General features: G+C 37.1%; 1 protein-coding gene across 1 annotated transcript in view; it reads right to left on the bottom strand.

Moving 5' to 3' along the window:
• Positions 1–13,881, bottom strand: part of LOC113511819 (uncharacterized) — a 108,928-nt gene that overhangs the window by 10,835 nt on the left and 84,212 nt on the right. Inside the window, exons 2-6 of the mRNA XM_052895259.1 lie at positions 12,840–12,961; positions 3,506–3,707; positions 2,232–2,317; positions 1,473–1,602; positions 261–386 (exon numbers count right to left, since the gene is read on the bottom strand). Of these exons, the coding sequence (XP_052751219.1) occupies positions 261–386; positions 1,473–1,602; positions 2,232–2,317; positions 3,506–3,707; positions 12,840–12,961 (666 nt within the window). The remainder of the gene's footprint in view (positions 1–260; positions 387–1,472; positions 1,603–2,231; positions 2,318–3,505; positions 3,708–12,839; positions 12,962–13,881) is intronic.

Raw genomic sequence — 13,881 nt, 5'->3', positions numbered from 1 at the left:
TCTTATGCAAATTAATTAGTAAAAAGAGGACGAAAGATACACCCTCAGTTGCTATTTTTCTCAATTCATAGCAGGCTAGTGTATAGAAAACGTTTGATATGTAAATTAATTGTCAATGACAAATTTTATATTACTAAATTATACATTCGACACAGTTTATGTAGAAAGTATGTAAGCAGGTTGTATCTGAATTTGATAGGGTTATATGGCCACTAGCTAGCTGTGAATTGACAATTTTACCACTCTTTAGGTGCACTCACAATGCAGCAGTTGAAGGCGAGCCTGAGGAAGTCCGGCACGGTGGTCTCGTCGCAAAGCTCCACGAACGCCATGTAGTTGAGGCCGAAGTTGTCCGTGCGCGGCAGCACGTCCGGGTCGGCGTCCACCTATGAGTACACACACAAAACACGTAAACACAAAAAAAAAAAAACTATAATAATAATGTATTGTATGACTAAGGATATATATATACATATATAAATTTTTTATATTGTTAAAAATTTGTACGTCGACATAGAGGCAGAATGTACACGGAAAACATAAACTTCCATCATCTAAAATTACCTACATTCTAGCAAAATACATTCATTTCATTTCACGCAAATTAGTACATACAAGCGCAAGTTCGTATTACATAGTCCATGGATGCAACGGCGTACTTTGAAGCGAAAAATGACAAATTAGCAAAACATACAGGACCGACTTTAGTCCTTTTTTGACGGTGTCCCGACTGTGATTCGAGAGTAGCCGAGTAATCTAAGCGTGCTAACATTAGACTTATTTACTGATTATGTTTATTTATGCAATATAGAATGGAAAACAATCTGACGGCCCACCTGATGGAAAGTGGTAATCGTCGCCTATACACACGAGCAGTATCATGGACATAACAGAGTATACTGTTTCGCCCACGATACCCCTTAGCGTTGTCATTCCTGAGGACTCAGGTGTTATTCGTGTGGACCCTGTAAATTCACTGCCATATCTCACCCTTTAAACCGAAAAAAAAAACAGCTATGCAAACACAACTGCTTCACGGTTGAAACATGAATGGGACAGAGGTAGCCAAGGTAACTACTTTTGGTATAACGCCTCTGAAGAACTTTTCAATATGATGCATACAGCCACCTTACACCATTGCACCGCCATCGACAGGGAATCTATCCTTACACCTTTGAAACAAAATGGTCAGGCACAGTGCGGTCTCAGAAGAGTTTCCTCCCATGAACACTCGGGTTGTGGAATGATTTTCTTGCCGAGGCTTTACCTAGAATCTACAACATGGTGTTCTTCAAAAAGAACGTATTATGGTTTGTTAAGGGTCCGCAACGCGCGCGGAATATCCCTCACGTTACAGACGTCCATAGACTACTAACCTCGTTCACCATCAGGCGGACCGTATGCTTGTTTGCTACCAAAGTAGTAAAAAAAAAAGATAAGATGTAAATCTGTCAGTCAGTGATTGCACTTACCCTGGCGATGAGTTGGCACAGTATGATCCCGTAGGAGAATATGTCTGAGCGGTGGTCGTACCATCGTCCCCGGAGGCATTCCGGCGACATCCACCACGGCGAGCCCACGCTTGGTAGGCGGTAGCCGTTACTGTACAAACAAACGTCATGATCAACCTACAAATTTCACTAATATTACAAATTAGCTGACCCGGCACATTTACCGGGTCCATTTTCGCTTCTTCATCATATCAGCCTTTAACTGTCTACTGCTGAACATAAGCCTCCCCCTGGGGGGCGGGGGCTATGCCAGTAGTTGTCACGCTTGGCAGGCAGATTGGCAACCGCAGTTAGGCTTTGGAAATGTTTTAAGACGCTGCTGCCCGTTCCGTGTTCTACCGTACGACACTCGCCCTTTCTAAGTTGCCTTTTACGACATCCACGAGAAAGGAAATGGGGGGGGGGGGGGCATTCTATACCGGGGCGCACACACGACCAATTTATTATATTTTACTTAAATACATGGGGCGATTCTCGTAAACCTAGTTCAGACACAGATGTTTATGAACTGATCCAAATGTACAAATGACATCGTACCCACCTTTACTGTAATTTCCAGTGCTGAGTTTGTTATAATCATGGTTATGCAATAATGTTATTATTATTATCATCTGAAAAACCAGTTTTTTTTTCCTCGTCCTAACATACTACTAATTTAGTTGTAATGAATCTCTCGTATTTTCTTTGTAACTATATATAAATATAAGTTGATTTACTTACACGGGGTGAGGTATTTTAGCTGCCAAACCGAAATCAGCCACGACAGCTGTATAGTTATCTTCACTATGTTTTCTTAACAATACGTTCTGAAAAAAAAAGTACATAAAAGTCAATTACATTTTAAGACCATGGTGAAGACGGTACTTCTATTGTATGAATGACGACGTGGTAATTATTAAGAACTCGATTCTTGTGGTGAAAATCGTATCAGTTTAGAAAATCAGCCGTTTCAACCGTTCGTTATTGGGGGGAAAAGGGATTGTTAGTAATGGAGACTGAGAATTCCATTGCTAGCAATATGTCCAACCAGGTCGACCTCCTCACGGTTTCCCCTGGAAACTATCATGATTAATTCCTGATGAATTCATCATGATGGGCTAACTGGCCTGTTTTCATTCTCATCTATCACCCTTCACTAATGCTCCGCCAGCGTATTCCGTTAGCGCAGGCGGGGTTACCACTCCATTTTCATCCAATAAAAAAAAAACCGTTCGTCATTAAATATAACATACGGAGATAATACTATGGTACTCAGAAATGACAACGCATGAAGCGTCTAAGACGTCACATTCCATGGTAATTTTTATTTTATATAGTAAACGGTTACCATTACTGATCGGGTGGAAAAAAAATTTCAGAGACATGAAGACAGAATGGCAAACAAACTGACGGCCCACCTGATGGAAAGTGATAACCGTCGCCTATAGACTTGAGCAGTACCATGGACATAACAGAGTATACTGTTTCGTCCATGATACCCCCCATGCGTTGCCATTTCTGAAGACTCAGGTGTTATTCCTCTGTACCCAGGAAATTCACGCCATATCCCACCCTTCAAACCGAAACACAGCCATACAAACACAACTGCTTCACGGTAAATACACGAATGGGACAGAGGTACCCAAGCAATCGACTTTTGTACAAAGTCTCCCTCTGGTAAAGCAAACGAAACAAGACAAACAAACAGACACAACCGTCTTCAAACAAACAAACGTCTTCTGTACTTCTGTTCTATTTGTGTATCTGCCGCGAAGCAGTTGTATTTTCATGGTTGTATATCGGTTTGAAGGGATATGACAATAGAGTTAAAGGGTACATAGGCTAATTCATGTCGCCCATGTTACATTCTATTATGTCCATGGTACTGTTAATATCTATAGGCAACGGTTATAATTTCCAAAGATGGGCTGTTAGTTAATTTTGCATTAAAGTATAACAACAAATCTAAGGATGCTCAAAGTATTTCTTTAGTAAATGCTGAACTGTCTCTGTACCTTAGCAGTAAGGTCTCTATGGAAGACTCCAAGCGAGTGCAGGTACTTCATGCCGGCGGCGACGTCCGCCGCCAGCGAGATCCGCAGCGACTGGGGCAGGGGCTCTGGCGGGCGGCCCAGTATCACCTGCTCCAGGGAACCGCCCTCCATGTACTCCGTGAGCGCGTGCAGTTGACCCTCGTGCACGCATACGCCCATGAATCTGAAACATGCAAATTTGGACTCAAGTTATGATGTGTGAAAGTTGAAAGAAATTTTGTTTTTTTTTTTGGACCGTCAATCCGACTTTGAGACTTTGCCTCCCTTTGTATGTTCTACCGCTTATATAACGGATTATGTTCTGAGAAATTATTTGAAATGATGTCCACAGCTACCTTTTATCATCGCACCGCTCGTCATCGACAGGGAATTCATCCTCATACTTGAACCTAAATAGTCACGTACAGTGCGGTTTTAAAGAAATTTTCTGTCGCGAACGCCAAGACTGTGGAATAAGCTTTCTGCCGATGTTTTCTCTAGAGACTATACGCATATGGGATTCTTCAAAAAGGGTATATTAAGATTTCTTCAAGGTTGGCAACATGGACGCGAGTGTGCCTAGTGTTGCAAACGCCCACAGGCTACAACAGTGACCGTTTACCATCAAACGAGCTGTTTGTTTTAAAATTTTGTGGTATAAAAAAAATCCGATTGTATTTCAATGTTGCGATTTTACTTTTTAAACGTTTATATTAATTAATAGCAAGTTAATTATGTAACGCAAATGTTATACTGTCAGTTATGCATAAAAGACAAATGGTATAGAGAAAGCGCATAATTATCATTACTCTATAAAAAACTGCTTAGTCAATGAAAAAGTGAAAATATAACGTCACTCAGAAGAGGCTAATGTATTGTAGTTTAGGTATGTTATGCATCAATTGATGATTTATTAAAATACATAACACAGTATTGCGTTCATCACAGCTGGCTATAATTTATTTGAATAGAAATTGATAAAAAGGTAAATAAGTTTCCTTTACATTATCACAAAAATACTGTCTAAATGAAATTAGTAACAAATCAATATATTTAATCATTAATCGTCCTGTGTGTGTCCTGGCATAGAATAGGCCACCCCTTTCATTCTCGTGGGTGTGAGCATGTGAGCGTCTCTCTTAAAACATCTCCAAAGCCTAACTGCGGTTGCCAATCCGCCTGTCAAGCGTGGCAACTACTGGTAAAAGCCCCCTAGGGAGTGGCTTATGTTCAGCAGTGGACAGCTAAAAGTTGACGCTGATGCTGAGCTATGATGATGAATCAATTAATCGATTTATGGTCGAGTCAATTATTCATTTATTTTTAAATACTACTAAAACCTTATAAACTAAAGAGAGACTGTACAAAAGTCGATTGCTTGGATATCTGTGTCCTCATTCATATTTCTAGCGTGAAGCACTTGTTTGCATGGCTGTGTTTCGGTTTGAAGGGTGGGATAAAGCAATGAAATTACAGAGGATACAAGTATAAGCGTAACACTTTAGTCCTTAGGAATGCAACGCGTAAAGGGTATCGAGGGTGAGACAATATACATTTTAAAGTCCATAGGCGACGGTTACCAATTTCCATCAGATGGACAGTTAGCTTGTATAGAAATATATTATAAAATATATATATTAAGGTTTATTTATTTTTTTATTTATAAAAGACACACCAACAATATGCTCACAATAATTAAGCAGACAATATACAATGTTATTAGTAAGTAAAAGAGAAAAACTACTATTAAAAAATGCCTAAATCTAAGTTTGAACAAAAAATCTTACTCCTCACTACCAAGCTAAAGGCCATATGAACACATCAATTAAAGGTGTTTATAGCTCTCACAGATAAGCGTCAATGTACACTAACTAGTTTATTGGGAACTAAATATTAAGTTTTGCCTTAACTTTTACTAATAGGTATCATTTTATATACACATGGACAAAGTCGTGGGTAAAAACTAGTTCTACGACATTTTTTACACTTATCAGAATGTGTAAAAATATTTTTTAACCGCAACGTCGACCGTTTAGGGTATTTACGAAGGTCTTAAAAACCCTGTAAATATTTACATGTCGCGTACATGTTAAAGATCAGTGCAATATTTATTTTCCCCGAAATGAATCACTTGATATTTTCGCAGGATTCTTTATTCGTGACGCACATAAATCGCCGAGATAAGTAATATTTATGTCTGCTCGATGACGGTCGGATAGAGAATCCCGGCTGCCTAATACGATCGTGATTTTTGCCCGATTAATCGAGTGAATTTTCATCACAACGGGAACAGTCGATAAATGCCTCCACCTTATTGGACCAGTTTATTTGAAGTGTAAATTTTTCGTCAACTTTCTTTTTTGACTGTAATTTATTTTTTACTAGCGGCCCGTCCCGGCGTCGCACGGGTGGACATTTTTAACATTTCCCTTCACTGCTCTGCTCCTATCGGTCGTAGCGTGATGAAAAGTGTACTATAACCTGCCCAGGAGTATGAAGAATAATTGTACCAAGTTTCGTTAAAATCCGTCGAGTAGTTTTTGTTTCTATAACGAATATACAGACAGACAGACAGACAAAAATTTTACTGATTGCATTTTTGGCATCAGTATCGATCACTAATCACCCCCTGATAGTTATTTTGGAAATATATTTCATGTACAGAATTGACTCTCTACAGACTTATTATAAGTATAGATTATATTACATTTCATTATATTATTATGTTATTCATTCATTAGCGTTGCTAAACATAGGCTTCCCTCTATTGGGGGATACTGCCAGTAGTCGCCTTAGTTGGCAGGTGGGTTGGCAACCGCAGTTAGGCTTTGGTGATGTTTAAAGAGGGATCCCTTCCATCCCGTCCCTAGACCATTAAGTTCCCTTAGGCGCCTCATACGACACCCACGGGAAAGGAAACGGTGACTCATTCAATGCCGATACCACAGGGAGATGTTAAGTTATAATTCTATATGAACGCCAAAAAGAAAATCTACTAGAAGGAGACTTTGTTGAAAATCGTCTGCGTGGGTTACTATGTTACATTCGAATTTCTGCCGTGAAGTACCTATACTTGCATGGCTGCGTTTCGGTTTGGAAGGGTGGGATCGTCATCAGCACATCGGCCCTTAACTGGCCACGGCTGAACATAAGCCTCCCTCTTGGGGAGGTTTGCTAGTAGTTGCCACGCTTAGCAGACGGATTGGCAATCGCAGTTAGGCTTTGGAGATGTTTTAAGAGGGACGCTGCTGCCCATCGCTCGCTCTCCCCTAGTTGCCTCTTACGACATCTACGGGAAAGGAATGGGTAGTCTATTCTATGCCGGGACCATACGGCGATATGGCAGTGAATTTTACAGAAAAAATACAGAACTCTGTCCTCGGGAATGGCAATATATGTGAAAAGCATCATTGGCATCTTAAGTGCAGTAACTGCTGTTCATGTCTATAGGCGACGGTTACCATTTTCTATTAGATGGACCTCTAGCTTGCTAGTCAGACAGTCTGTTTCATAAAAAAAAAAAAACTTTTAAAAATATTATAATAACATATGAATGAATCACAAACTGATCATTATTTGACCGGAGACATCCATCTTTGGATATATGAAGTATCAAAGGTTAGTTAAAAATAAACCCTCCATTGTTCAGTTAACTTCAGTGAGTGAGTGGAGACGCGACATATGATCCATTGACGTCAATGCTTATAAATGAGATGAAAACAAAATATGTCTTGAGACGAGTACGAGACATGATGGGAATAAGATTATATATAGGATGAAGTCGATATCGTTAGCTTACCGTTAACGATTTTAACTAACTACGAATATAAGAATGTATCCATGCTATAGAACAAGTTTCAGGAAAATAAAAACGTTAAAACTTCAAAAAACTTTGTTTTTCTCAAATACTAATTTTCTACACACACGTACTACCTCTGGTATTGCAGGTGTTCATAGGCTACGGTAACCACTTACCATCAGGTGGGCCGTATGATTGTTTGCCACCTCAGTGGTATAAAAAAAATAGTTGCCACGCTTGCCAAATAAGATGGCAACCACAGTTAGGCTTTGCCCCCCTTTAGTCGCCTCTTACGACACCCACGAAAAAGGAAGGGGTCGCCTATCTCATGCCGGGACCACACAGCTAGAATAGGCTACCCCTTCTAGATTTATATATATATATATATATATATTATTGTAAATAGTTTAATATATAAATCCGATTAAACTATTTACAATAAATAAATATAGAAGAAGATACAAAAAAAAGATTAGGGCTTTTTATTCGTTATTTTTTTAAATATTACGACACATGACCTACCCTCATAGAGCGCACAAGGACTATGAATTCGATCAACTGATACTTGAATGCTTTTCAATCGACTTCCAAGAAAGGAGGAGGTTCCCCATTAGGCGATATTTCTATTTATTTATTTAAATTGTGATGCATAGGTAACAATGGATGGTAAAACAAGATAAGTCCTGTATGATCAACCCCATATATCGAGGTATACAAAATTGCAATTATATAAGAAAAAACAAAATATATAAAAAAAATCAACAATGTCACTTTTATAGTAAAAAATTATAATATTATGGAAATTTATTACATTTAACTTCAAGGATTTTTATTTGTTACTTCATAATTCTGTCAGTTATGTTTATTTATAACTGATTTTGAAAATTCTTTTTTTATCTGAAAGGATACACTTTCAGATTGACGTTTTACAAAATTTAATTAGATTTAGCAGTTTAGTTTTTAAATCAAAATACCTGATTTTGCCATAACTGAAGTTGTTTTTTTTCTGTGGAGCAAACGTATAGTGCATTAAAACTACTTAGTACACGCTACGTTTGAAGGATCCGAAGTTACTGGATGAAGGATATATGAAGATTGAATAGTCCAGAAGCCAGCACGTGACATAAATCAGGCCTGGTGAACGCACGTAAATCGTATGCCACCTCCGCTTGTGAATTGTTATACAACTTCCTTCATCTTCACATCCGCGGTTTCGCTCCGTCGCTCGCCTTTGTGTTTTGTTCCCATCAACGTCTTTATATGCTCTTCCTATCGTTTTACGTAATTATTGTATTACGAAATCGCATAATGCAATGCAACAATGAATCCTTGTCCTGTCCTTATCTCCCTTTTGTTATTTAGAATACAATTGTGCATGTTTTTATGAATATGTGATCTAGTTATATGTTACTAGCTGTATCCCGCGGTTTCACCTGCGTGAATTAGTAACGTACATGAAGTATCTTCCTATGTGCTAAGTTAGGATATAACCTATCTTTGCATGCAATTTTATTCAATTCCATTCAGTAATTTTTGCATGAAAGAGTAACAAACATTTTTTTTTTGATGGGTGAAAATGGTGTGGTAACCCCGCCTGCGCTAACGGGATTCGCTGGCGGAGCACCAGTGAAGGGTGATAGATGAGAATGAAAACGGGCCAGTTAGCCCATTATGATGAATTCGTCAGGAATTAACCATGATAGTTTCCAGGGAGAACCGCGAGGAGGTTACCTGGTTGGGTATATTGCTAGCAATGGGATTCTCAGTCTCCATTACTAACAACCCCTTTCCCCCCAGTAACAAACATTTATCCATCTATCCATACACGCAAATTTTTGCATTTATAATATAAATAGGTTTGTTATTTTAAACTGAAAAGAAGAATAATCATTTCATCCAACCAGGGTTGCCAGTTTCGATTTTTGTTTTGATATTTGAAATCCCGTTAGCGGTGTGGTCCTCGCATAGAACAGCACACTCCTTGCTTTCCCGTGGGTGTCGAAAGAGGCGACTAAGGAAGGGCGAGGGATGGGCAGGAGCATCCCTCTTAAACCACCTGCTAGGCCTAACTGCGGTTGCCAATCCGCCTGCCAAGCGTGGCAACTACTGGCAAATTCCTCAAGGGGAAGGCTTATGTTCAGCGGTGGACAGTTAACGGCTGATATGATAATGATTTGTAAATACCGCTTAGAAATTTTTGATATTGGTAAAAAAGCAATATTCTTACACGTAGTAGTATGTAATATCAAAGTTTAAGTTAATTAACAAATGTAATTCAATAACGTTTAAATAGCTGAACGGATTAAAATGAAATTCGTTACACAGATTAATAATATTTGACAATTGACACTTTTTATCAGGCGAGCCGTTTGTCATTGCCAGTGGTATAAAAAAACATTGATAATGAATTAAGTTTTTTTTTTCTTTTATTAATTTATTCATGAAGTACAAGATACAATGTTATGTTACAAACGGAACAAATCATTTGTCTTACTGCTTTAACGTGTACCACTGTCATCGTCATTTATATAAGTAAAACATACACACACGCTCCTACGGCCGCACGCACGCACGCACGCAGGCACGCACACGCACACGCACACACACACACACACACACACACACACACACACACACACACACACACACACACACACACACACACACACGCACGCACGCACGCACGCACGCATGCACGCACGCTCGCAAGTACGCACTCACACTCATATATACCTACATATATATACACATAAGTAAATTTTTCATGTGCATTGTGTGTGTGTGGGTATATGTTGTTGATTATTGTATTATCTTTGTAATTAAGTCTTAATAACCTGATGCACGCGAAGCCATTATCTTACATTAATTACACAATGATAAACCTTGGAATTTGTCTTTAGATGATCATTTTTAAATACATTAAACACGGCAATGTCGACGACAAAAATATAGATGCATTCGACTATAATCTCTAAAAGGGTAGTTAGAGGCATTTGTCGACTGTTCCCGTTGTGATCAAAATAAGACTCAACATCCTGCATTTCCCAGAGCATACGAGGTGTGATAAAAAAATGATGAATAATTCTATTTTGAAAAAGTAATAAGCTTATATCAGTTTTAAATTAATCCCCTTCAAAATATTCTCCTTGGCTAGCAATGCACTTACTATGATTGGAAGCATTCCTTCCAGGAAGCCTTCAGTTGCTTGGTCGTCACAACAATTTTTTTTATAAAACACGGGGCAAACGAGGTTGCGGCTCATCTGATGGTAAGTAACTACCGCCGTCCATGAACATCAGAGCAATTGAAAGCGTGTTGCAGGCCTTTTAAAAAGGAAAATGCTCTTTTATTGAAGGTTACGATGTTGTATCGGTTCTATAAACCTCTGGGATCGCGTCAAAACGTTTTGCATTCATTACGTATATTATTTTTGGGTAGAGCTAGAAGTCGCACAATGCAAAATCCGAAGAATAAGGCGGATGTGGGCAGACAGTAACTTTTTATTATGTCATTTTCTTTGTGAATAATCGAGAATCAAAAACGAACTGTGACGTGTTTTTTTTAATAATGAATGACAATGGAATGGTAATACCGCTTGCGCTATCGGTATACGTTGGGGGAGCTTCAGCAAGGGATGACGGGTGAGAATGAAAAGGTAGGTCAGTTAGTCTATCGTGATGAATACACCTGGAATTCAACACGAAAGTTTCCAGGGGTACCACATTGTTTTCTGTGTCGGAGTAGGTTATCACTGGACTATGACATTAAATCGATGATAAATAACTACTAACTACTTTGGAATAATTAATTAAAACTCATAAATTGACAACTTTATTCTGGCTCCGAGTTATTTGTGTAAACTTTAAATATGCGAATAAACACTGTAGTTTTATTTCTGCAAACTATATGTTAATACACTGTTTATTCCCATGTTGATCTCATGTTAATTTAATTATAATAGATATCATTGTTTTTCTTCTGATTATTGGATAATTTAGTTGTGGACACACGGTTTTGCGTTCTAAATTCAAACAATATTTTCTTTTTTCAAATATTCCAATTATCAACTTTAAAAAGAAGGAAGTTTTTGATTACTGTTGGGTTTTTTTATATATTTGTTACCTCAAAAATTCGTTGAAAGGATATACTTACAGATTAGTCTCATAGAAATTTTATCAGAATCGGTTCAGTAGTTTAGTTTTTAAATTAAAGCAATTCATTTTGGCACGACTGAAGTCAGTGTTTTTGTGGAACACAATCGTAATTATAAATTTAGTATTTTTGAAAATTTATGTTGTCTGTCGATGTGATTCATTCTTATTTTAAAATGTACTCATTTTAAAAATAAAATAAGAATAAATCTTATATATATATATATATATATATATATATATATATATATAAAGTACAAACAATAAAATAAGTGAGATTAATAGTTTTGTTTATAATTTGGATTTAAATGTATCTGTTTCATATTTTATTTTACGTCGTTACATTTTTACAAACGATAAATAATTACTAATATTATGGCGACCTTGTTATTTTACTTTAGAAAGGATTCGTCCGCAAATGCGCTCTAACATTAATTCTCAGATTATATATTAATTATGATACATCATCAAATATACATCGAAATTTAATTTACAAACATTAGTAGCTATTGCACAACTCAATAAATTATACATCTTTATTTTTTCTTCCGTATGTTACCGATATTAGATACATGAGACAAGAGTCTTTGAAATACTAATTTATTAACTAAATAACAATCCTACATGATTAAAACACTGGATCAGATGATTTAGTCTTTAACTCAACTATAACTTTATATTTCACAATCACTACGATAAGCACAAGTGCTCATTTTCTTTGAAGTATATTGGGATAAAAAAAAGTATTATTTATATTACAGTGTAGTAGTTATTTAAGTGTAATATTATTATTATGGCCTTAGATATATGCAGCTACGTCTAGTTGCAAACCAACAAATCATAATCTTCTTCCAATTGTCTAGAGTAATATTTCTTATATGTTATATCAAATGTATTTATTTCTGTATTGGAAATATATACTAGTAAATTTTTGAAATGCGAAGAGATATCTTAATTTGTTATAAAAAAAAAAAATTGTGCAACGAAACCGTTGAACAATCCGTATGCAATATAATTTCCTTCTCCTTTCTTTCTTACTAATAGAACTAGTTATTCTACTAGTAGAACAAAACGGATATAATAAGTTTTGGAATATATAACATGCAATTGCTGCACAAAAAACTTAGCAAATTTGTGATAAAATAATGATTTGTTTCCCTCCTTGTTTTTATTTTGAAAGGAATTAAAATAATAGATAGTGAACTAGATGTTAGATAGACGCAACAGATTTAAAATTTTGAATTTAGAACACCGAAGCAGCAGTATTTACAAGCAGATTTTTATCCGCAAAGAAAAATGGCGACGTCAATATTATAAAACAAAAAAGAAGTAGAAGGCTACGGAAGTAGAAGATATGGAAACTTACCCTAGGATGTTGGGGTGTTTGAGCTTGTTCATGAGCTGCACCTCCCGGAGCATGTTGGGCCGGTTCGCCCGTTGCTGGTTCATTTTTAGGACCATCACCTTGTCTGAAGTCTTGTGTGTCACCTGAAAAAAAAAAAGAACATACAATAAAATAAAAAAAAAACTCAGGTATATTTATAGGTATGTTTATTAAACGAGAGTTTTTTTTTCTTAATGGTCGAGGGATTAGTAGCAGCGTCTCTGGCATACTCCCCCAATAGAGGGAGGTCAATTCATACATACATACATATCTGTCACGCCTGTCTCCCATTAGGGTAGGCAGAAACAATGAAACGCCAAATGCTTCGATTCAAACAAACCTCTTTCGCTTCTTCCACATTCATCAATCTTTTTATATCCTGCGCTATCGGTATACGCTGACGGGGCACCAGTGAGGGCTAATAGGTGAGGATGAAAGGCAGTTCAGTTAGCTTGACGTGACGAATTCCATTAGAATTAAATACGATGGTTTCCAGAGGAAACCGCGTGGAGGTCGACCTGATAGGGCGTATTGATAGCAATGGGTCAAATAGACCCCATTTTTAACAATACCTTTCCCCCTACCAAGGCATGGTTATGTTGTATTTTAGGCATCGACCTGACGAAATGCTTCATCACAGATGCATGGACATACTGAGCTATCATTTTAAGGATGGTGTTGTCACTCCCCCGCATTCTTTTCACTATAAACGCGACTTTCTTACGAAGCATACGATAGCATGGAAACCGTCAATTCCATATTTATTTTCATATTGAAGAATTAAAAGGTAACCTAGTTTTGCTGGAATTATTACAGAAACTCTTTTTAATTGAAATTAATGACGAATCGCAACATGGATACAATTAATCTATTTTTTACTATATATATAAAAATTTATAAAAATTTAATTTAAAATCTTTGATTTAAAATAATAAATAAATAAGTGCCTTACAATACAAATCGCTTGATCCTCAAATTAGAATACCTTGTCTTATGAGAAACCGAGCAACAAATATCTAAAATA

The sequence above is a fragment of the Galleria mellonella genome, unplaced genomic scaffold (genome assembly GCF_026898425.1).
Source record: "Galleria mellonella isolate WM207_F2 unplaced genomic scaffold, CSIRO_AGI_GalMel_v1 utg117, whole genome shotgun sequence".
NCBI lineage: Eukaryota > Metazoa > Arthropoda > Insecta > Lepidoptera > Pyralidae > Galleria > Galleria mellonella.
Note: the sequence above shows the minus strand (reverse complement) of the source record. Positions and strands in the feature narration are given on the sequence as shown.